Raw genomic sequence first — 24,679 nt, 5'->3', positions numbered from 1 at the left:
CCTTCTCTTCCTACCTGTAGTGTTACATAAAAAAAACAGCTTACCTCCTAATGACTTACCTAGTTCATGGCCTGCCATTCTCCTCACAGTCTGTCCCTTGTAAACTTTCGAGGTACTGTTTGGGGTTTAGCGTCCAAATCCATCCACGGATTTTAGAAATTATATTTCTTCTTTGAAATATACGAACATAAGCAAAAGATGCGGCAATAGACCAACTTTGCATACGCGGCCCACCATCCCCGTCAGTGAGCAGGACCAACGGCAGAGGAAGAATTATTAAGGACTACAACTACCACCACCAGGGATTTGGGCCAGAGGATCACCACCAGCAGAAGAAAAAGAAGAAAAAAGACCACCACCACCACCACCATATAACTATATAAGGACTAACACCACCACCACCACCAGAGGAAGAAAGACCACCACCACCACCGCCATGAGAGGAAGAACGTACATTTAGGACCACCACCACCAGAGGAAGAATGAAGAAGGACCACCACCGCTACCACTAGACGAAGAATTGAAAAGGACCACCACTACCAGAGAAAGGACCACTACCACCCACCACCAACATTTCAACACACGACGTTTGCGAGAAACTTTTATATCTTTAGATTTGCGGGGTGCGTGTATGTGAGAAATGCGGAGTAGACAAGCCATTAGTGCCTTTGTCTACCACTCCTTTGCTTCATGTAGCTTTAATTTGCCAATACAGTGATTAACACATTAAAATTAGTGGTGAAAAAAGTTACAGCAAAGATATAGATAGACGAGAAAGTTCAAGTCCCACCATAGTCTGTTTAACTCAAATGACCATGAACAAACACAACATTTTATAAGGGACATGTCATTAGTGTTGAGCAGCACAGGTTGCAACAAAGGAAGAGTTTTATCACAAAGCACCCTGACATCAGCTGAGCGGTCTCGGGCTGGGCAGTGAGAGAGCAAACCATAACAAACATGGCGGGTCTTAAAGGTCAGTCCCGTGACTACTGAGTCTCTCCTCTCTGCCACACACTCTCTCTCACCCTTCACATACTCAGCACTCAGCACGTACCACGCAAGACCTCTGTGCACGTGACCTCACCTCGCAGGACCCGCCAAGACACGCGTGAGGAGGAAACACTGCAATTCAGGCGGGAGTGACTCATTGCTTCCTTCTGTCAAATTCTATCTTCCTCTTGACTTCCTGTGTCTTGCTGCCCTCCCCTCCCCGGACACGCGCCGCCCTACCACAGCCGCCGCCATGCAGATGCGAGGTATGGCCCCAAGGGTACTGGCAGGGGGCACGGTGACCTCAGTGTGATTCCTCAGTGCCCCTGCCCCCTTCCCCTGTGTGGTGTGCCGGACCCTCAGCAGTAGTGTAGTGGGCGCTGCTTGGCTGGCTACAAGGAGGAGGAGTTTGTGTTGGGTTTGTTTGCAGTGTTGTGTTTTGTTGAGTCACTTGTTTTATTGATGTATGGTGTTTTGTTAGTACTTTGTTGGAGGCTTGTCTAATTTCCCTGCCTCGGTCTTTCCTTATATTCTTTTGTTTTTTTCCGTATTTTAGTTTATTATGTCATTTATTTGCTTTCTTTTTTATTTTGTCACCTTTTTCTCTTTCTTTTATCTTTTTCCGTTCTATTATCATTACTTTGCTTTATCACCGGTCTTGATCCAGCAGCGCTGGTTCACTAATGCCCAGCTGCCATGTGAAGAGCTAGAACACAACGCCCAGGTGACTTGGTGTGTGAAGCATTGCACAGCTATTGGCCTGTCGCTGGTGAGAGGCGGCAGTGTGGTGTGTGGAGAGCATTGCGGTGGATGACTAAATGGAAGTAAAAAGATGATAATGGTGACAGTTCTTCAAGTATAAATTCACTGTAATATTCAATAGTGTTTATTATGTCCTTTGTTATAGTGTAGTCTGAGGTTACAATAATGTTGGGAGCATGGGTGGATCAAGGGGGCAGCTACTTGGGCCCAAGCCCTGAATGTTTTTCCAAGAGCCCCGGATCTGATCTGGGATCTGAGGAAAAGAGTAGTCTGAGTGTAATGTGCACTGCACATTACACTGTATTCTGAAGTCTTCTCCATGTCTTCTGTCCACTTTGAATTGGTGGTAAGTTGAAGTTAAAAAGTTGTAGTTTTAGTGTGCGAGACAGCAAAAAAAAAAAAAAAAAAATCCAGTGTCTGCACCGTCGGGGCTAAGCCCTGGATTGCATAGAATCCTAGATCTGCCGCTGGTTGCGAGTGCTCATGGTGGCAGCTGCTGCCCATGCTTTCTTTCCTTTCCTTTCCTTTCCTTTTTTTTTTTTCTTCTTCTTTTTTATACTTGGGAGGAACACCAGCAAAGAAAAAAGTTCTGCTTTTGGTGATAGCTGGCACACATACTTTTTCCTGTCCTTCTTCTTCTTCTTCTTCTTCTTCTTTTATACTTAGGAGGAACACCATCCAAGACAAAAGATTGCTCCTCCCCACCTTGCAAATTCTTACTACTCCCTCATGAAAGTCTTGCCTGTGCCTCGCAGTGCAGAGTTGTGTGGACATAGAGAGGCTATTTGAGTTACAAAATGGCTAAATCTTTTTTTTTTATTCCAGCCAAAATAGAGTATTGACACCTTGTTGGCAGTGTGGCATTATGAAAGTAGTGGCCATTGTATCAAGTCAGGGAAGTGCTCATTCTTCTTGTGTTTGGTTTAACTTGTGTGCCATTAATGTTTGTTGGGGTTCCTGAAGTGTGTATGCTTTTGAATGTAATTTAAACAGTAGAAAAGAGAAAAGAATAAAGAAACTAACATAGCAGCTGCCAAGAAATTATGACGAGTGTAAAGAGTGATAGCTGTCCCCATGAGTGCTGTGTGACCTGCCTGGTGGTGTTGGTGGTGGGAGATGGACAGGTGGAGACTGTGACATGGAGTTTCTTCTGCTGCTTCTCATGAACCAGCAAACCAGGGTGTCACAGCTGGTGAGACAGGATGTGTGTGTCATGTGGGAGTCTTGCCGTGGGTGAATCTGTGCTGGTGGCAGCACTAGTCTTGCTGTTTGACACACAGCTGCTCTTTTAGTTATTGTCTCCTTGCACTGCTCATGTTGCGGTCTCATTGTTGTACATCTTCACACATTGTTGCTTGATCCTTGTGAGCCTCTGAGTCACTGAGGCATGAATTGGTCAGGCTCACCGCGCTTGGCAGAGTTTGCTGATCAATGATGTATTTTGTGAAGGATTTTGTTTGGAAATATTAAATGTAATAATTGAACAATAAAAGAAAAAAACTATATCACATAGTAAAGACTGTACATAGGAAAGAAGCATCTCACGTGTGTTTGAGAACCACCAGTGTACTGAAACACTACAAAGTTTGTTTTTTATTGTAACTTACCCTTTGTTTTATATTTAACTCTGGCATAGACCTTGTATTGTATAAATTGCTTTTTATTGTACTTTGCTTTTAAATTTGATACAGATAGGCCTTGTAGTGTGAAAATTTGACTTACTGTAATTTGCCCTTTGTTTTAGTTTTAACTTTGACCTAGAATGTGTGTTGTGGAAGTTTGGTTTGTGGTGGTGTGCTCTGTGCAGTGTGGAGTGTGTGTGGTGTGTTGCAGCGTGGAGTGAGTCGCTGCTGGCCTCTGTGGAGTGACATGAGTGGAGGTGCTAACAAAGGCTAAACATTGTACTATCTTCATCACAACCTTCACAGTGTCTTCAAGTAGATTATTTGTTCTCTTCTCACATTTATCTAAACCTTACGTGGAATCAGAGAATTAAGACCTTCATTCACAGCCTTTTTTCTTCTTTTTTATGGAGATTAATAACTGAAGTGAGAAACAATCTTTAGCTCAATTCCTGCTATGTTGTAGTGGTGAGAGTTAATGATGACAGTTTGCCTAGTGTGTGTCGCTCAATGTGTGTTCCATGTCTCTCCACAGCACTAGTGACCCTCGCCTTCGCCACCACCATCGGCCTCACCTTCCTGTTCTTGGCGTGTGCCTTGCCGCAGTACAAGTAAGTGTCCATTCTGCTCGTGTCTGGTGGTGGGTGATATTTGGTATGGTAGTGACAAGAGGCAGGAGACAGGGTGCTGGATGGTGCTAGATAAGTATGGTAGTGGCTGAAGGCTGGGCGGTGGGTGGTGTGATAGTGGCTGGAGGCTGGATGGTGTGGTAATGACAGGAGACAATGTGGTGGGTGGTGGTGGGTAGTATGGGGAAGTGTACAGCTAGATAAGTGTGGTGGTGTGGTAGTGGCTGGGTGGTGGGTGATGGGAAATGTTCAGCAAGGAGGAAGGTTGGTGGATGGGTGGGGGTGTGCAGCCAGATAACGTTGTGGTGGTGTAGTAGTTGTGGGGTGGTGGGTGGGTGAATGGGTGGGTGTGGTGTGGGGGGGAGCAGCAAGATAACAGTGTGCTCCTGATCATTCTTAACTCCCCGACTTTTTTCTCCAAGGTTCAAGTGTGGTGGGTGTTTTTAAGTGTATAATATGGAGGATGCCACTGACTGCAAAATGAAACTGGGAAAAAAAAAAAAAAAAAATTTGGTGCATTATGTAGCCTTATTATTGCATGGAAAGCAGACATAACATTAAGATGAATTAAATTAGTGGATGTAATGCCGTACGTAGTCAGAAGGTTCAGATTAGGAAGTGTTTAGATTTTGTATGATGATATAAGGTTTTCTTTGGACATAGGAACACTTTGAATTGTTTAACCCCTTCAGTACCATGATGTATTTCTATATTCATTCTGCTCGCTACTTGGAGATTTTAAACAGCTTCAGAAACTTATGTGGGAATTGAAATAGTGAAGACTGTGGCCATTAATTTTCTGACCACCATAGACCCTTCCTAATTTAAATAAAAGGGTCTAATCGTACACAAATCTCAAGGTAAAAATGCGTCCCAGTATTGAAGAGGTTAAATGAAATGATCCACTATGCTGTAACAATTGACTTTCCATCCAGCACAAAATTCTTCATCAATTTTTCTATGTGATAACTCAATGCAAGTTAATGTAAGGATAATGTAGTGTAAGGGGAAAAAGTACTGATCATGGCATTACTTTGTTCGAGGTTTCAGGACATGTCATTCTTTTGGCTAACTTTCGGGCCTGCTCAGGGACTGGCATCTAAGTGGGCCTTTTGTTTTAGTCGTTTTTGTTGCCCTTAGCCAGATTTCCCCTCTTACATACAAGAAATAGAATAAACAGAAAGAAATAAAGTTATGCCATTTAGCTTGACCACACACTGACACTTTCGGTCACACTTGCAGCAACTGGTGGCCGTTCTTTGTGGTGGTGTTCTATGTGTTGGCGCCCATACCAAGCATCATCGCCCGCCGGATCTCGGAGGACACCGGCGGCAGCAACCCGTGCAAGGAACTGGCGTATTTTGTGACGGCAGCTATTGTTGTGTCCGCCTTTGGTCTACCCATTGTGCTGGCTCGCTCCCCTCGTCTGCCCCCGTGGTGAGTGTTTGGGTCTTGGGATGGCTGCCACTCACTGCCTTGGTGGAAACATTTGCCTCGTAATGAGTGGAAGTCTTTTAATTCTGATCTACTCACTTCCGAGCAAATTGTCTTGAATGTTTCACTCATCCCTACAGTGTTGTGTCTTTTATTGTCTGAACTAGCTAACATTTCCTTATCAACTCCTTGCTTCTAACTAATTGTCGTCAGCCCCCATCCCCCCCCGTTCCTCTCTCTCTCTCTCTCTCTCTCTCTCTCTCTCTCTCTCTCTCTCTCTCTCTCTCTCTCTCTCTCTCTCTCTCTCTCTCTCTCTCTCCTCTTATTCCCTCTATCTTTCTAATGCAAGAGTTATCCCCCCTTTCCCCTAACACTCTCAGGCCTGCAAGGGACTAGTAACAAAGTGGACCTTATTTTTTGTTTTGTTTTCTCCTCTTATATATATATATATATATATATATATATATATATATATATATATATATATATATATATATATATATATATATATATATATATATATATATATATATATATATATATATATATATATATATGGTGGGTGGTGGAAAGAAACTCAGGAGTAACAGGAGTATTTTATTTCTCCAATGTTTGCCCATAGGGCTTCTTCAGAAGAATGACAGGCCTGTAGGCAAAGCAGTATATATACAATACAAGTGAATCACGTCGCGGTGCGCTGGAAAGTGGAGTGCGCTGATTGGTCTCTTCCAGGTGGCCTCCCAGTAGCTGAGATGGTGAGCTGCGCCGCTGCCGGACAGGCAGACAAATCCTGTCCCGCAGCAGCGCAGCTCACCATCTCAGCTACTGGGAGGCCACCTGAAGAGACCAATCAGCGCACTCCACTTTCCAGCACCGCGACGTGATCCACTGTATTGTATATATACTGCTTGCCTACAGGCCTGTCATTCTCTCTGAAGAAGCCCTATGGGCGAAACGTTGGAGAAATAAAATACTCCTGCTACTCCTGAGTTTCTTTCCACCACCCACCAACCCACCTGTTCCACATTGTTACATATATATATATATATATATATATATATATATATATATATATATATATATATATATATATATATATATATATATAATAAAAGTATCCTCACTTTTTTGTCTTCTGGAACTCTCTTTTTGCTTCAGTTTTCCCTCCTACAACTTTTACTGCTTCACAAGAGCAGAGGAGTGTCAAGACATAGGAGAATGAATTGCCTGGCTCTCTTGACTGTTGTTAGCTGGTTTTTATTGGTTTATTCTTGCCATTTATTACTTCTGTTTATGTTGGGTTTATTGTTCATTTACTTTTTATTTATTTATTTTTTATTTATTTATTTTTTTTTTTATCCAAAATGAAAGGAGGGAGGAAGACAGGTGAAGCAGAATATATATCTACTTACCTGCCCTAACATTCACACCCACTGGCACTCTCTCTCTCTCTCTCTCTCTCTCTCTCTCTCTCTCTCTCTCTCTCTCTCTCTCTCTCTCTCTCTCTCTCTCTCTCTCTCTCTCTCTTTTTCTCGGCACACTCACACCCACAATGATATCAAACCACCACCACCGCTACTGTCTCGTCTCCTCCATACAGATCAGCTGGGGTGCATGTGGCCTGGTGCTGGCGGGCAACGTGGTCACTTTCCTCACCATATGGGGCTTCTTCATGATTGCTGACAGTGACGACGTGGAGTACAGCATGTGGTAGAGGGCACTGCTGGGTGGCACACTTGCTCCACCACCCTGCCGTTCCTTACCCATCTCTCTCCTCCACCCTTCCGCCCCCCCACCAGCTGTCCCGGGCGCCCCAGAGGAAGTATATCTGTGTGCTTTGTGCGTGCTGAGTCTTACTTCATACCAGCAGGTGTTTGGCAGCATATCTCTCTCCATCCTCGGAGGCTTTCAAGTGTGTTTCAAACCTTTATTTTATTCCAGATGTTGCATTCAGAGCTGTATTCTGAAACATTTCTGTGCTGCACCCTCACTATGACTTTCAAAAGGCTGTAGTTGAAGTTGCATGGGTTTTAAGGGTGTTTTTTGTGGTTTTAGTGATATATTATTTCTATAATATTGAAAAAAACACTCTTAGAGAACTTGGCTCATCTTCGTGGCCTTAGAAAAATAGTCGTGGTGAGAGAGCAAACCGTTTCAGAATACAGTTGTTATGTTCTGATGATGTTCTGTTGCATTTTTGTTTGATTAGTTTGGCTTTGCAGTACTCTTTGTGTTCAGCAGGTAGAGACGGAGGACATATGTGGTGTGTGGCCGAGGTGCTAGTAAGGGGCACCACTCAGGTCGTATCTGTGGCCACACCTCCACACCAGATTACCCTCCGTCAGGTCAGGCTACTACACAGATAACCAATGTCTTCAGCTCATCTCAATTCCTTGTTCCTAAATGTCATAGTGCAGTGATTCCTCAGCCCTCAGTTCTGTTTATTAACTTTAGCAACATGCCAGATCTTTACAGGATGTCATTTATGCAGCCCCTTCCTTCTTTATATTAACATGTACACGAACAAAGCTGTGTGTTTGATAGACTAAGCCATGACTGTTGAATAATCCTACATACATGTGAAGTTTGTGATCTATTACAGTAGTACTTATGACCCAGTGTTGTGGTGAGCTCCTGGGGTGCAGTGCTGTACTATTCACATCTCTGGTCTGATCTATATTCACCTGCTTTTATTTCCCTCACTGATTGATTCATTGCTCAGTCTCTGTGTGGTTGTGACTGAGATGCCGTCAGGAAGAAGTGCATTCCTAAACTTTACACCAACATAGGGCTCTGTTTTGTTTACTTGGCTGCTGTCATTGATTGGTGACCAAGTGTGTGTTTTCCTAATGGCTTCTGTGCTAAAGATTCCTGTGGCTTATTTTGAAAGGTTGTATGAGGGAACCAGCGCGAGTCTGTGGTGCAGTGGTCAGTTCCTGAAGTAAAGGTTGTGACCTCCGTCGTGCCACAGTTTGAGAGTTTCTCAGTGAGGTGACCCGAGGTAGTGGCAAACCAGCTTGTCATTGCCTTTCCACAACTCACATGTGTGCAATATTTGACACAGTGGCTCTTTGCCATGCAGTGAACAGGCATGCACAGGCAGCAGGGAGTGCTGTGTGTGACATGATGTCAAGAACACATTTCAGTTGTTACAAAGTTTTTAAATAAAATTTTATCTGGCTATTTTTCCCTAACAATATTGTGCACAGTTCAATTCAAGCTACATCACATCAATGTTTCCAGCTGCAGGTGAAACATTTTTGCTGTACCTTTGTGTGCTGAACAACACAGTTTGATAAACTATACCAAGAAAATCTTTTATAGCACGTTGAGTTCAATTATTAATCGTCACAAATAGGTTATGAGGACATATTCTGTTGTGCGTCCTCCAGGCCACCAGCTACACTGTAGTGCAGCCATATCATCACCAGGCAAGGGATGAACCACACTTTGTTGTGCATCACAGAAGTGCCCACACTGAACCTTCGTATAATGTTAAGACATTGTTTTAAACCTTGATCTTTTCATTTTCTGCCTTGACAAACGTGACCCTTCCTTGAAGCACCTCAGTTACTACGCATTTTCAAAAAGAAAAAAAAACCTGTACCCCGTTTTCTTTTAAGTAGGTACAATTGCACGGTATTTTCCCAATTAATATTAGCTTAGAAATATACAGGACGTTACAGCCCAGGACTTCCATATATACATTTTAATTTTTAATACTTGATTAGTTGTTAGAAGTGTTATGAGTGGTGAGGACGTAGGTTGTGCCGGGACTCAATAGGAATGTGACGAAGTGACCACAGTGAACAGCAGAAGGAAAGTGTGTAGTGGAGTGGCAGACATGTTGTCCTGTGGTTCTTGGCAAGGGTGCTGTGAGTGTGACGTGTTGACTGGTGGATGTGTGTGTGTGTGGCGAACAGGACACAGCATAGTAGTGAGGTGTATAATGCAGCCAGATGAGTATAGACAATCACACAACAAACTTCATCACACTCACAGTGTTAGAAATGTTCTCTTCTCTTGTCTGTCTCTGTGTGTTCCTCTCCATGAAAAGAAAAGTTATTTTGTGCAATGACTCATGTTGAGGCAGGGTGTGAAGTATAACCAAGCCAGACTTCTCTCATTCCCTAGTGTGTGTGTGAGTGGTGAGGCTGGCAGGTGGTGGAGAGAACTGGCTGGGAAGTGAAGAAGCTGCTGCTTGTATTTCAATAGTTCTTTTGTTTCACATCTAACAAATACAGCATGTTTGTAAACAAGTAATAGGTGAGCCCTTTGAGCTGATCAATTACAGTAGGGTAAGCCTTTGTTGTGTCACCTTTTACTCTCAGTTCACACGTCTGTCTTGAGGAAATGAACAAAGGTCAACAAAGTGTATGTGTGATGTGTGTCTGGGAGTGATTTCCTTGCCTGTGTGTGTGTGTGTGTGTGTGTGTGTGTGTGTGTGTGTGTGTGTGTGTGTGTGTGTGTGTGTGTGCAGCACCCACTTGTGTTCTGTACTTGAGGCAAATTATCATTCATTGGATTATTTCATAACACAGAATAATGTTAGGCAAACATTGATAAGTTTTTTTGCTGTTTGAGTTTTGGTTTTCTATATTTATCACAGTGGATAGTTATTTTTCTTGATTTTAGTTATGTATTCTTTTAGTTATATTTTAACTTTCTATATGTGGCGATGTATTTGTTCTTTATAATTATGCTTTGTTGTGATAACTGAATTACAGATACAAAGGAGTCTTTTCACTACATACACATTGTTAGAAGATTGGTGTCACACTTTTGATGTACCTCAACAGAGAATTCAATGTTTGAACACTTTTGTAGTTGTAATCCTTGTCAACAACAGCCGTCACCAGCGTGTGTGCCGTCACAAGTGTGGTGTCACATGGCTGGGCGGCAAGTAGCAGCGTAGTGACTCGTCCTCACAGATTAACCCAGCCGTACTGTCTTAGTGTTCACGTAGGGGTGTAGGGGTTGAGGCGGAGGCCGGCCAGTGGCGGCCGTCCCTCGCAGTAGGTTTTGTATGGTAACCAAGTCTACAGTCCTGTATATATGCTTGGCATTCCAAATATGAGTTCATATAGTAATTATATTAGTGTACTGTATTTGGCTTTAATATTTTAATAAATTTATTGATCTCTTTTATAGTACATGGTATTTTAAAACTTTTCAAATCTTTTTTCACCCACCCACCCACCCACTCACACACACACACACACACACACACACACACACACACACACACACACACTTCCCTCTGCATCACAACTAAATAACACAATTTTTCCACAGAAGGTCGTAAGGACTGGTGAGCACGGCATGGTTTGGGTATTGTACTTTCTCTAATTCATGACAAGGAAACAAGGCAACACAATAGTCTTGCATCACAGAGTGGGAAAAGTAGTAACCCTTTGTAGCAATGACAGGATACACTCACTTCCTTGTCTAATTCTGCTGCCACTGCCAACTGAAACCTTCCCCGAGTTCACTGAGGGAGCAGGAGTGGGTGACAAGTAGCAGGTGGTGGGCATGTCCTGGCTGGGTTAATCACAAGAGGAGTGTTGGTACCAGAGTGTAATTGATACATTATGATATGAATGAAGCCAGTCACTCTCCGGCCTCAGCTGCGGGTGGAAGTGGTGTTTGATTTATCTTACAAAACTGTCCCTAAAAAAATGGTCATGACACTGATGAATGAACAGCCATTATCATTAACTTAAGCATGGATTCTCACTTCACCACTAAGCCAACATGAAACAAGGAAAAGAAAATGGATAACAGAACAGCAAATGGAAGGAGAAACAGAGACAACCAATAATTAATCAATACCCTAGTGAGTGTGACAGCATTCTCCAGGGCAAGAGTCAACCAGCTCAGAAGAGGATCATTCTGTAACAGTCTGGGATGAGTGTGACTGTAGCAAATCCAGCCAAGACTCAGACCATGGTGATATCAGCAGCAAGAGTCAAGTCAGAGCAGAGGTGCCTGGGTGAGGAAAGACCTTCAGTGTGGATAGCATTTAGGGCGTAATGTAATGGTCCAGATTATCCCCTCTACCCAACAGGGCAAGTGTGTGTGTATGGTGCTTTGTTTGGGCCACCCTGTATGGGACTGCCAGCCTGGTATATGAGTAGGGAACATTATGAGGCCACCACACTCCCAAGAATCTCGAGACAAGATCACACCATTTAGATAACACACCACTGGGCTCGAATTGCTGAGGCCACCACACTCCCAAGAACCTCGAGACAAGACCTCACTATTCTGATAACACACCACTAGGCTCGAATTGCTGCCAGTCAACACTGTCCCAGAAACCCAAGCTGCCTGTAGGAAAGCAAATCAACACTGCACTGACGAATTCCCTTCAATGACAGCCAACCTCAGGGAGAATCTAATCAACAGTAATGAATGCACTGGACACCTGAAACACACAAGCTAGGAGGAAGGAGTAGATGGAAGAGAAGGGTGACGTTACACAAGGCCTTACAGATTCCCTTCTTGTAAACCTGCCGGCGTCCATCCATCCACACCCGTCCCACTGTGCCCCTCACTACACTGAGGAGCTGAGACACTTGAGCAATACTTGCCATTTGGGACACCTACACATGACACTCGCCTGTGCTGTGAAGAGTGGTGCTCCTTGTCGTGTGTGTGTGTGTGTGTGTGTGTGTGTGTGTGTGTGTGTGTGTGTGTGTGTGTGTGTGAGTAGCTAGCAGTCCTGTGAGTGAGTGTGAGAGCTGTGTGTGGCAGTGGTAACCCAGGATCAGAAGGAAGAGTGAGGTAGAGTGCTGCTACTAAACACACCCTCATTACAGTGTTCTTAAAGTCACCTGTCAATGCTGAGCCTCCAAGTTACAGCTCCCACACTCACTCAGCTCTCCTGGGACACTGGCTGGCACAGTGGGTGGAATAAAAATGCAGCAAGTGTACTGTGTGTGTATAAACCTTTCTGTGGTGGTGGTGGTGGTGGTAACATGTCATATCCTTGGAGCAGAGGCATCACTTTCATCTTACATGTATTTGGGCAGACTAAGCTAAGGCTATACAGGGGATTATTTCTTGGTGACGATCTGAATGACATCCTCGTCACTCATGATGTGGTGGATGCCAACTCGCTGCGGGCTGAACTTCGTACTCTTGCCCTGAAAACACAGATAAGACAATGGTGAGATAGAGAAAATGAAGATAAATAAAGCTTAGAGTATAGTGAGGAAAATTAAGATAGAGCTAGACTATAAAAGAGAATAATGAAGACAAAAGGTAAATCGACTATGGAGAGAAAAATGAGGACAAATTTAGTACTGTAGTGAGAGAAATGAAGACAAAACTAGACTAAGAAACAACACAATGATGGAGGAAAGTCAAGATACAACAACAAAGAGTATTCTAATAACTATTGGTGATGACAAATCAAGATAATGCAGGACTTAAAATTACTCTCACAAAAAATTGCCATCACCATCACTAAACCATTCTACCACTACTGTCACCACCACCACCACCACTAAACCATTCTACCACTACTGTCATCACCATCACCACTAAACCATTCTACCACTACTGTCACCACCACCACCACCACTAAACCATACTACCACTACTGTCACCACCACCACCACCACTAAACCATTCTACCACTACTGTCACCACCACCACCACCACTAAACCATTCTACCACTACTGTCACCACCACCACCACTAAACCATTCTACCACTACTGTCACCACCACCACCACCACTAAACCATTCTACCACTACTGTCACCACCACCACCACCACTAAACCATTCTACCACTACTGTCACCACCACCACCACCACTAAACCATTCTACCACTACTGTCATCACCACCACCACCACTACTAAACCATTCTACCACTACTGTCACCACCACCACCACCACTAAACCATTCTACCACTACTGTCACCACCACCACCACTAAACCATTCTACCACTACTGTCACCACCACCACCACTAAACCATTCTACCACTACTGTCACCACCACCACCACTAAACCATTCTACCACTACTGTCACCACCACCACCACCACCACTAAACCATTCTACCACTACTGTCACCACCACCACCACCACCACTAAACCATTCTACCACTACTGTCACCACCACCACCACCACTAAACCATTCTACCACTACTGTCATCACCACCACCACCACTAAACCATTCTACCACTACTGTCACCACCACCACCACTAAACCATTCTACCACTACTGTCACCACCACCACCACCACCACTAAACCATTCTACCACTACTGTCACCACCACCACTAAACCATTCTACCACTACTGTCATCACCACCACCACCACTAAACCATTCTACCACTACTGTCACCACCACCACCACTAAACCATTCTACCACTACTGTCACCACCACCACCACCACCACTAAACCATTCTACCACTACTGTCACCACCACCACCACTAAACCATTCTACCACTACTGTCATCACCACCACCACCACTAAACCATTCTACCACTACTGTCACCACCACCACCACCACCACTAAACCATTCTACCACTACTGTCACCACCACCACCACTAAACCATTCTACCACTACTGTCACCACCACCACCACCACCACCACTAAACCATTCTACCACTACTGTCACCACCACCACCACTAAACCATTCTACCACTACTGTCACCACCACCACCACTAAACCATTCTACCACTACTGTCACCACCACCACCACCACTAAACCATTCTACCACTACTGTCACCACCACCACCACTAAACCATTCTACCACTACTGTCACCACCACCACCACTAAACCATTCTACCACTACTGTCACCACCACCACCACTAAACCATTCTACCACTACTGTCACCACCACCACCACCACTAAACCATTCTACCACTACTGTCACCACCACCACCACCACTAAACCATTCTACCACTACTGTCACCACCACCACCACCACTAAACCATTCTACCACTACTGTCACCACCACCACCACCACCACTAAACCATTCTACCACTACTGTCACCACCACCACCACTAAACCATTCTACCACTACTGTCACCACCACCACCACTAAACCATTCTACCACTACTGTCACCACCACCACCACCACTAAACCATTCTACCACTACTGTCACCACCACCACCACTAAACCATTCTACCACTACTGTCACCACCACCACCACCACTAAACCATTCTACCACTGTCTGTCACCACCACCACCACCACCACTAAACCATTCTACCACTACTGTCACCACCACCACCACTAAACCATTCTACCACTACTGTCACCACCACCACCACTAAACCATTCTACCACTACTGTCACCACCACCACCACCACTAAACCATTCTACCACTACTGTCACCACCACCACCACCACTAAACCATTCTACCACTACTGTCACCACCACCACCACTAAACCATTCTACCACTACTGTCACCACCACCACCACCACTAAACCATTCTACCACTACTGTCACCACCACCACCACTAAACCATTCTACCACTACTGTCACCACCACCACCACTAAACCATTCTACCACTACTGTCACCACCACCACCACTAAACCATTCTACCACTACTGTCACCACCACCACCACTAAACCATTCTACCACTACTGTCACCACCACCACCACCACTAAACCATTCTACCACTACTGTCACCACCACCACCACTAAACCATTCTACCACTACTGTCACCACCACCACCACTAAACCATTCTACCACTACTGTCACCACCACCACCACTAAACCATTCTACCACTACTGTCACCACCACCACCACTAAACCATTCTACCACTACTGTCACCACCACCACCACTAAACCATTCTACCACTACTGTCACCACCACCACCACTAAACCATTCTACCACTACTGTCACCACCACCACCACCACTAAACCATTCTACCACTACTGTCACCACCACCACCACTAAACCATTCTACCACTACTGTCACCACCACCACCACCACTAAACCATTCTACCACTACTGTCACCACCACCACCACCACTAAACCATTCTACCACTACTGTCACCACCACCACCACCACTAAACCATTCTACCACTACTGTACCACCACCACCACCACCACCACCACTAAACCATTCTACCACTACTGTCACCACCACCACCACCACTAAACCATTCTACCACTACTGTCACCACCACCACCACCACCACCACTAAACCATTCTACCACTACCACCACCACCACCACCACTAAACCATTCTACCACTACTGTCACCACCACCACCACCACTAAACCATTCTACCACTACTGTCACCACCACCACCACCACTAAACCATTCTACCACTACTGTCACCACCACCACCACCACTAAACCATTCTACCACTACTGTCACCACCACCACCACCACTAAACCATTCTACCACTACTGTCACCACCACCACCACCACTAAACCATTCTACCACTACTGTCACCACCACCACCACCACTAAACCATTCTACCACTACTGTCACCACCACCACCACCACTAAACCATTCTACCACTACTGTCACCACCACCACCACCACTAAACCATTCTACCACTACTGTCACCACCACCACCACCACTAAACCATTCTACCACTACTGTCACCACACCACCACCACCACCACTAAACCATTCTACCACTACTGTCACCACCACCACCACCACTAAACCATTCTACCACTACTGTCACCACCACCACCACCACTAAACCATTCTACCACTACTGTCACCACCACCACCACCACTAAACCATTCTACCACTACTGTCACCACCACCACCACCACTAAACCATTCTACCACTACTGTCACCACCACCACCACTAAACCATTCTACCACTACTGTCACCACCACCACCACCACTAAACCATTCTACCACTACTGTCACCACCACCACCACTAAACCATTCTACCACTACTGTCACCACCACCACCACCACTAAACCATTCTACCACTACTGTCACCACCACCACCACCACTAAACCATTCTACCACTACTGTCACCACCACCACCACTAAACCATTCTACCACTACTGTCACCACCACCACCACCACTAAACCATTCTACCACTACTGTACCACTACCACCACCACCACCACCACTAAACCATTCTACCACTGTCACACCACACCACCACTAAACCATTCTACCACTACCACCACCACTAAACCATTCTACCACTACTGTCACCACCACCACCACCACTAAACCATTCTACCACTACTGTCACCACCACCACCACCACCACCACTAAACCATTCTACCACTACTGTCACCACCACCACCACCACTAAACCATTCTACCACTACTGTCACCACCACCACCACCACTAAACCATTCTACCACTACTGTCACCACCACCACTAAACCATTCTACCACTACTGTCACCACCACCACCACCACTAAACCATTCTACCACTACTGTCACCACCACCACCACTAAACCATTCTACCACTACTGTCACCACCACCACCACCACTAAACCATTCTACCACTACTGTCACCACCACCACCACCACTAAACCATTCTACCACTACTGTCACCACCACCACCACCACTAAACCATTCTACCACTACTGTCACCACCACCACCACCACTAAACCATTCTACCACTACTGTCACCACCACCACCACTAAACCATTCTACCACTACTGTCACCACCACCACCACTAAACCATTCTACCACTACTGTCACCACCACCACCACTAAACCATTCTACCACTACTGTCACCACCACCACCACTAAACCATTCTACCACTACTGTCACCACCACCACCACTAAACCATTCTACCACTACTGTCACCACCACCACCACCACTAAACCATTCTACCACTACTGTCACCACCACCACCACCACTAAACCATTCTACCACTACTGTCACCACCACCACCACCACTAAACCATTCTACCACTACTGTCACCACCACCACCACCACCACCACCATTCTACCACTACTGTCATCACCACCACCACCACCACCACTAAACCATTCTACCACTACTGTCACCACCACCACCACTAAACCATTCTACCACTACTGTCACCACCACCACCACCACCACCACTAAACCATTCTACCACTACTGTCACCACCACCACCACCACTAAACCATTCTACCACTACTGTCACCACCACCACCACCACCACTAAACCATTCTACCACTACTGTCATCACCACCATTAAGGCAGTAAACCAATACTCTCACCAAAATCACCACCACAACTAAGTCATTGTACCACTAGAGTCATCACTACCATTATCAAGCCACTCTACTAGTACTGTACCACCACCACAATTAAACCAATCTACCAGTGCTGTTATCACCACCACCACCACAACTAAACCACTCTATATCACTACTGTTACCACCATCACCATCACCATCACCACAACAACGAACCCAGTAAACCAATACCCTCATAACCACCACCACCACAATCACCACCAGCACCGGCACTCACCCAAACAAGGGCATATTTGAACACAGCTACGATGGACCGGTGGATGGAGTGGCAGACATGCTCCACAGAGGCTCCACCACGCAGGATGATGGGGTCACCGAAGTCTGGCGCACATCCCGGCTTCTTGGTGTAAATGCGCAGCAGAGACAACTCCTGCCACGTGCGGTCCAAGAGGTAGTCCAGGTTAAGCTTCATGTTGCAGCTGTGTAGGGAGAGAGAGAGAGAGAGAGAAGTGGTGGGATGGTGATGGTCCTGGCTCTAAATGTTGTAAGTTGTGTTTTATCTAAGGCTGGGAATGGCACATGGAGGCTCAAACAAGCACCACGCATGCCCACACACACACACACACACACACACACACATACATACTCTCTCTCTCTCTCTCTCTCTCTCTCTCTCTCTCTCTCTCTCTCTCTCTCTCTCTCTCTCTCTCTCTCTCCTCTCCTCTCCTCTCCTCTCCAAACCCCAACTCCAGACAGCAAGGCAGCCTACCTGACCACCACACTGCTGCCCAGGTGAGCCACGCGGTCAACCTCCTCGATGGACACCTGGTCAATCTTGTTGTACACGTAGAGGCAGGGGATGTACACACGGTTGCCGGAGATCACGTCAATCAGTTCATCAGGCGTGGAGTCCTCTCGGAATATCACCTGAGTGTGTCGCAAGATTATTATTATTATTATTATTATTATTATTGTTATTATTATTGTTGTTGTTTCTTTATTGTTATGTGTATTGATAGGCAAGATTATTTATTGTTTTTGTTATTTATTTTGTTACTTATTTATTAGAGAGAGAGAGAGAGAGAGAGAGAGAGAGAGAGAGAGAGAGAGAGAGAGAGAGAGAGAGAGAGAAAGGGAAGGGGAGTGAAGATGAGAGAGTGAGGAGCTAAGGAAGGAAAGAATGAGGGAAGGAAATTGAGTGAAGGAGAGTGAAGGAAGGAAAGTGAGTGAAGGAAAATGAGTGAAGAAGAAAGAGTGAAGGAGTGAATGATGGAAAGTGAGAGGAGAGTGAGTGAAGGAAAGAGAGAGAAGGAAAGTGAGAATGAAAGAAAGTGACTGAAAGTGAGTGAAGGTGAGTGAAGGGTAAGAGTGCGTCACCTCAGCATTGAAGATCTTGTACTCGTGAAGGATCATCTGCACCATCTTCTCGTCAATCTTGGTGAGGGCACAGGTGGCGTTGAACTTGATGCCTCCCGCCTTCTTTTGCTGCGGATCACCACAGAAATAACAACTCGTCAGATACAAGTAGCAGAAACACTCTTTGGAAACTGTCATATTCTGTAAGCCATTTTTTCCTTGCCTTTTTGTAGCCCTCTCAGATAAGCTCCCTTCAGTACTGGGACACATTTTTACCTTAAGATTTGTGTACGATTAGGCCATTTTATTGATATTAGGAAGCGTCAATGACCACAGTCTTCACTATTTTAATCCCTTCAGTATGGGGACACATTTTTACTATGAGATTTGTGTACAATTAGGCCATTTTATTGATATTAGGAAGCAATAATGGAGGTCAGAAGATCAATGACCACAGTCTTCACTAAGCCCTTCAGTACTGGGACACATTTTTACCTTAAGATTTGTGTACGATTAGACCAATTTATTGACATTAGGAGGCATCAATGGAGGTCAGAAGATTAATGGCCAGTCTTCACTATTTGAAACCCCCCCACATAGGTTTCTGAAGCTGTATAAGATCACTAAATAGTAACCAGAATGAATATGGAAATGCATCTTGGTACTGAAGGGCTTAAGAAAATATAAGAAATCTAAATTAAAACAGCATAAAAAGATGATGAAAACCAAAACCAGCCTTACTGAACTATAAAAAAAAATAAATAAATAAAATAAATAAATAAATAAAAAATACATGTTAAATAGACAATACAAAATAGGAACACATAATCTCATCTCATCTCGCATAAAAAGTATAAAAATTTGAGATGCAAGTGTCGTTTGATTCACTCTATGTCTTAACACTCCAAATCCCACAGTGTGATGAAGGCTACTGATGTCAATTAGCTAACACATGTGAATCTGTGTGTTATTTCATCCATCAACCACTAGAATCCACTCCACCACCTACCAATGCACCACAAGACACCCATCACTGCCCCTCCTTTGTCACCGCTACCCAGTCATATCCTGGGAATGTATATTTTTTATGCAAGACGGGAAAGCTGGCCAAGGGCAACAGAGAGAGAGAGAGAGAGAGAAAAAAAAAAAAAAAAAAAAAAAGACCCACTTGCTTCCCAGTCCCCTTGCAGTTTTGAGAGAGTTAGCCAAAATAAAAAAAGGGATGAATGTCTTGAAACTTCTCTCTTAAATGAAGTTAAATCATAAGAAGTTGGAAATACAGCAGGTAGGGAGTTCCAGAGTTTTACTTTTTTTATACAAGTGGGAAACTTGCCAAGGGTAACAAAAAAAAAAAAAAAAAAAAAAAAAAAAAAAAAAAAAAAAAAAAAAAGCCCACTTAAACAGTAAGTTCCCTAAGAGATTTGAAAGGAATTAGCCAGAAGACAGGGACAAATGTCTTGAAACCTCCCTCTTAAAAGAAGTCAAGTAAGAAGGAAAATGAAAATACAGAAGCAGGTAGCAAGTTCTAGTGAAGGTATGAATGATTGACAATACTGGTTAACTCTTGTATTAGAGAGTTGGACAGAGAAGGGGTGAGAGGAAGAAGAAAGCCTTGTGCAGCGAGCCCACAGCAGGAGGGGAGGCATGCAATTAGCAAGATCAATAGAGCAGTTAGCATGAAAATAGCGATAAAAGATAGAAAGAGATGCAACACTTCGACGGTGAGAAAGAGGCTGAAGACAGTCAGTCAGAGGAGGGGAGATGATAGGCGAAAAGTTCTTGATTCCACCCTATCTAATTGTGTGAGTGGAACCCCCTGAAACATGAGAAGAGTACTCCATACACGGACAGATAAGGCCCTTGTACAGAGTTAATAGTTGGATGGGTGAGAAAAACTGGTGGAGACGCCGCAGAATGCCTAACTTCATAGAAGCTGTTTTTAGCAAGAGATGAGACGTAAGAGAGTTTACCAATTATGTTATTTCATCCATCAATCACAACTATTTTCTTTATCTGTCTTAGCGTTGCCTTGTTTTCTTTACTTTATGTGTTATGGATGATTGGTTATAATTTCTTTTTTTTCCTTCTTTTTAACATTTTCTTCTTCCCTCGTCACTGCTACTCAGCTGTCTGTACCTTGAAGTAGATGCCGGGCTTCTTCTTGTTGAGTCTGATACCGACCGCCTCCAGCTCAGCCGTCAAGAGATCCTTCTGCACCTCGCCCTTTGTCACGTCCACCATCATGATCACCAGGTCCGACGTCCTCGCCACGGCAATCACCTGGGAGATGCACCAATTACACATATCAGTCAGTTACCTGTGCAGTCGATTACAGGTCCTCACCACGGCAGATGAAACAATTAAACTTAGATAGACATGGAAGAAAAAAGAGAATCTGCAAGAATTCATCTGACTATTGGCCCTGAGAGTTTGGCACACATCCCCCTTGTCACATCACAACATCACCTTGTCACAAATCTAGAGCCAGTAATAAAGCTTCATCATTTTGTCTACTTCATTTAATTTTTAGTTCTACTCTGACTACCGATACTGAGAGTTTGGTTTACATCTCCTTTGTCACACCTCGTCACAAGAGTAGAATTAGTAATAAAGCTTCATCATTCTGTCTACTACAATCTATTTCCAGTTCTACCCTGACTACTCATCCTGAGAGATTGGCACACATCTCCTCGTCACACTCCAAACATCTCGTCACAAAGTAGTGTTATTAAAAAATCTCATTCTGTTTGCCTTAATCAATACAAGTAAGTAAGAAGGTCGGCGCTGGCCCCTCACCTGCCTGCCTCGACCCTTGCCCTGGGAAGCACCCTCGATGATCCCCGGCAGATCCAGCAGCTGTATGTTGGCGCCCTTATATTCAATGACACCTGGGATGCAGGTCAGCGTGGTGAATTCATACGAGGCGGCTACGCTCTGGGTATTGGTCAGGGTGCTCAGCAGGGTACTCTGTGGGGGAGGAGGAGGAGGAGGAGAGGGGAGGGCAGGGAAGGGTAGAAATTAGAAGCTGTTTAATTATCTGGTTCTATTTTATGTTAGAGATGAGTGTATGTTTTTTTCTCTCTCTCTCTCTCTCTCTTGGGGTTAGCTGGAGGTTGTTTGATATTCTTGTGTTGTGTTGTTTTGATGTGTTAGAGAGGAGTGGTAGGGATGGTGAGTGTTCAAGAGTGTGTTTACTTTGTTGTTCTTTCCTTTATAAGGGCGAACTGGAGGTTGTCTGATTTCTTGTGTTGGTTTCTCTTCTTCTGTTTTGTTTTGATGTGTTGGAGGGGAGTGGAAAGGAGTGCTCTTCAGTGTGTTTCCTTTACTTGTCCTGTTTTTCTTTTTCTTTTTTTTCTTTTTAGGGTTTAGCCGAGGACTGTTTTGTTTTCTTGTGTTGGAGAGAGTGAAAGGAGTGTTCTTCAGTGTGTTTCCTTTACTTGTCTATTTTTTTTTTTTTTCTTTACTTATCTTTTTTCTTCTTTACAAGACTTAGCAGGGGACTGTTTTGTTTTCTTGTGTTGGTTTTGTGTTGTTTTGATGTGTTGGAGGGGAGTGGAAAGGAGTGTTCTTCAGTGTGTTTGCTTTATTTGTCTTGTTTTCTTTTTCTTTACAAGTGTTGTGGATAATTGGATATGATGATTTTCTTCTTCCTAATGTTTCTCCACAGAATGGAAGAACACAAATACAACAAATTAAGCCTTTTCTTCTTCTTTTTTTTACTTCTTTACAGGATATGTGGATAAATGTTCATTATATGCCTTAATCTGCATTTTTATTTTATTTTATTTTTTATACAAGAAGGGAAATCTGGCCAAGGGCAACAAAAATGATCAAACAAAAAGGCCCACTTGGATGCCAGTCTCCAAGCAGGTTGGAGACTGGCCATTCTCTGTACAAGCTTGCTCTGTGATACATTGACCAAACATTCCCACCAGCTGCAGCACACCAGGCCAACACAACACACACACACACACACACACACACACACACACACACACACACACACACATGTAAGAGGAGGGAGGTTTCAAGACATTTATCTGTTTCTTTTGGGCTAAGATTCTCGGAACTGGATGGGAACAAACTAAGTGGGCCCTTTTGTTTACTGTTTCTGTTGCTCTTGGCCAGTTTACCCTTCTTACACACACACACACACACACACACACACACACACACACACACACACACACACACACACACATACACACACACACACACACAGTGGAACCATGCGTGCTTTGGGGTCCGAGGGGTCTCCAAGCGCACGGGTTTGAATCCTGTCCACGGTCCGAGTGTAGGTTGGGCTTCCTCACTCGGGGCAATGGTTTCCTAGCAGGTGGGCTTTGAGATAGGAGATACCACAAAAGGTATCCCCATTAGCCCATAAATTCCCGTGAAAAGCCCACATAGTATAAATAAAAAAAATAAATAAAAAATCAATAAAAAAAAAAAAAAAAAAAATCCTTATCAAAACTCACTCGAACCAAGAAAAAACTCACAAACTCACTCACTCACACACACACACACACACACCTTGCCGACGGAGGGGAAGCCAATGAGAGCCACCCGCGCATCACCACTTTTCATCACATCGAAGCCTTCCCCCTTCTCTCCCTTCTTGCCCTGCGGCTCCAGCAGTTGTGACCGGTACTTGGCGAGCTTGGCCTTCAGCACACCCAGGTGGTATTCCGTGGCTGTGGCCGGCAGGTGGGCAGCAGCAGCAGCGCAGCAGCGGCAGCAAGGTGGCGTGGTAGGGGTGTGAATATGTTAATATGAGATTAGGTTAGGTTTAAAGTAGGTTAAGGTAATGGTACAATTTGGATTAAATCAAGATAGAGCATTTAAAATTAGTTGATTATTATGATGATGATTACTGATTTTTTAATATGCTCCAGACAAAGATAATTGATTAACTGACTGATTTATTACAGTGTTGCTGCCACATGCAAAACATTCAAACCAACTAATACAATACATTAAAATATCAATACAAGAAGAAAAATTATCATAAAGAGTATCAGAAACCACTAAAAATTGTAAATATGTCAAAAGGAACTGAGATGAGCTGAGACAAGAGGCAAGACCAGTGGAGAGGAAAGCTGTGATTTAGTAAGTGTATAACATCTAGCAAACTGCCACAGCCACACAGCTCCTGGTGATGACACACACACACCCACACACATAGACACAAACACACAACACACATTCCTAGTTCTTTATGTACTTCATTCTACAACTCATAACACACTACACACACAACCCACACTGCCTCAAATAAGTCTCTAGCTATACAAATGGTGGCAAACCTCAGTGACATACACCCATCAGTCATTCCTCTTACACTGACACCACTGCCGCACCTCTCAACACTCCACACACCACGCCATCCTTACTAGTGACAACAGTCTAACACTTTAAACCCCTTCGGTACCATGACACTTTCTCATATTCATTCTGCTGACCATTTGGCGATTTTATACGGCTTCAGAAACTTATGTGGCGATTAAAATGATACAGACTGGCCATTAATCTTCTGACCTCCATGAACCCTTCCTAATGTAAATGAAATCATCTAGTTATACCAAAAATCAATGATAAAAATGCGTCCCAGTACTCAAAGGGATAATCAATTAGTCTGGGTACAAGACA

General features: G+C 44.2%; 2 protein-coding genes across 2 annotated transcripts in view; one reads left to right on the top strand and one right to left on the bottom strand.

Moving 5' to 3' along the window:
- Positions 1–887: 887 nt before the first annotated feature.
- On the top strand, positions 888–10,593 carry LOC123505775 (leptin receptor gene-related protein-like). Its single transcript, XM_045257453.1, has 5 exons — positions 888–976; positions 3,913–3,988; positions 5,249–5,440; positions 5,581–5,584; positions 7,041–10,593. Exons 1-5 carry the CDS (start codon positions 961–963, stop codon positions 7,152–7,154), a joined length of 402 nt encoding a protein of 133 aa, XP_045113388.1. The 5' UTR covers positions 888–960; the 3' UTR covers positions 7,155–10,593.
- A 409-nt stretch (positions 10,594–11,002) lies between these two features.
- LOC123505774 (developmentally-regulated GTP-binding protein 2-like) overlaps positions 11,003–24,679 on the bottom strand; it is a 14,198-nt gene continuing 521 nt past the window's right edge. The window contains exons 2-8 of the mRNA XM_045257452.1: positions 23,564–23,724; positions 21,827–21,997; positions 21,167–21,310; positions 19,052–19,159; positions 18,444–18,601; positions 17,952–18,153; positions 11,003–12,588 (exon numbers count right to left, since the gene is read on the bottom strand). Of these exons, the coding sequence (XP_045113387.1) occupies positions 12,499–12,588; positions 17,952–18,153; positions 18,444–18,601; positions 19,052–19,159; positions 21,167–21,310; positions 21,827–21,997; positions 23,564–23,724 (1,034 nt within the window). The 3' untranslated portion in view covers positions 11,003–12,498. The remainder of the gene's footprint in view (positions 12,589–17,951; positions 18,154–18,443; positions 18,602–19,051; positions 19,160–21,166; positions 21,311–21,826; positions 21,998–23,563; positions 23,725–24,679) is intronic.

This window comes from Portunus trituberculatus, chromosome 18, assembly GCF_017591435.1.
Source record: "Portunus trituberculatus isolate SZX2019 chromosome 18, ASM1759143v1, whole genome shotgun sequence".
NCBI classification, from domain to species: Eukaryota; Metazoa; Arthropoda; class Malacostraca; order Decapoda; family Portunidae; genus Portunus; species Portunus trituberculatus.
This window is presented reverse-complemented; position numbering and strand designations above follow the sequence as displayed.

Bases quoted from the DNA above. Each gene is read 5' to 3' on its own strand.
- LOC123505775 (XM_045257453.1), top strand. The intron at 3,989-5,248 runs GTAAGTGTCCAT...TCACACTTGCAG, and splicing joins TGTGCCTTGCCGCAGTACAA to CAACTGGTGGCCGTTCTTTG.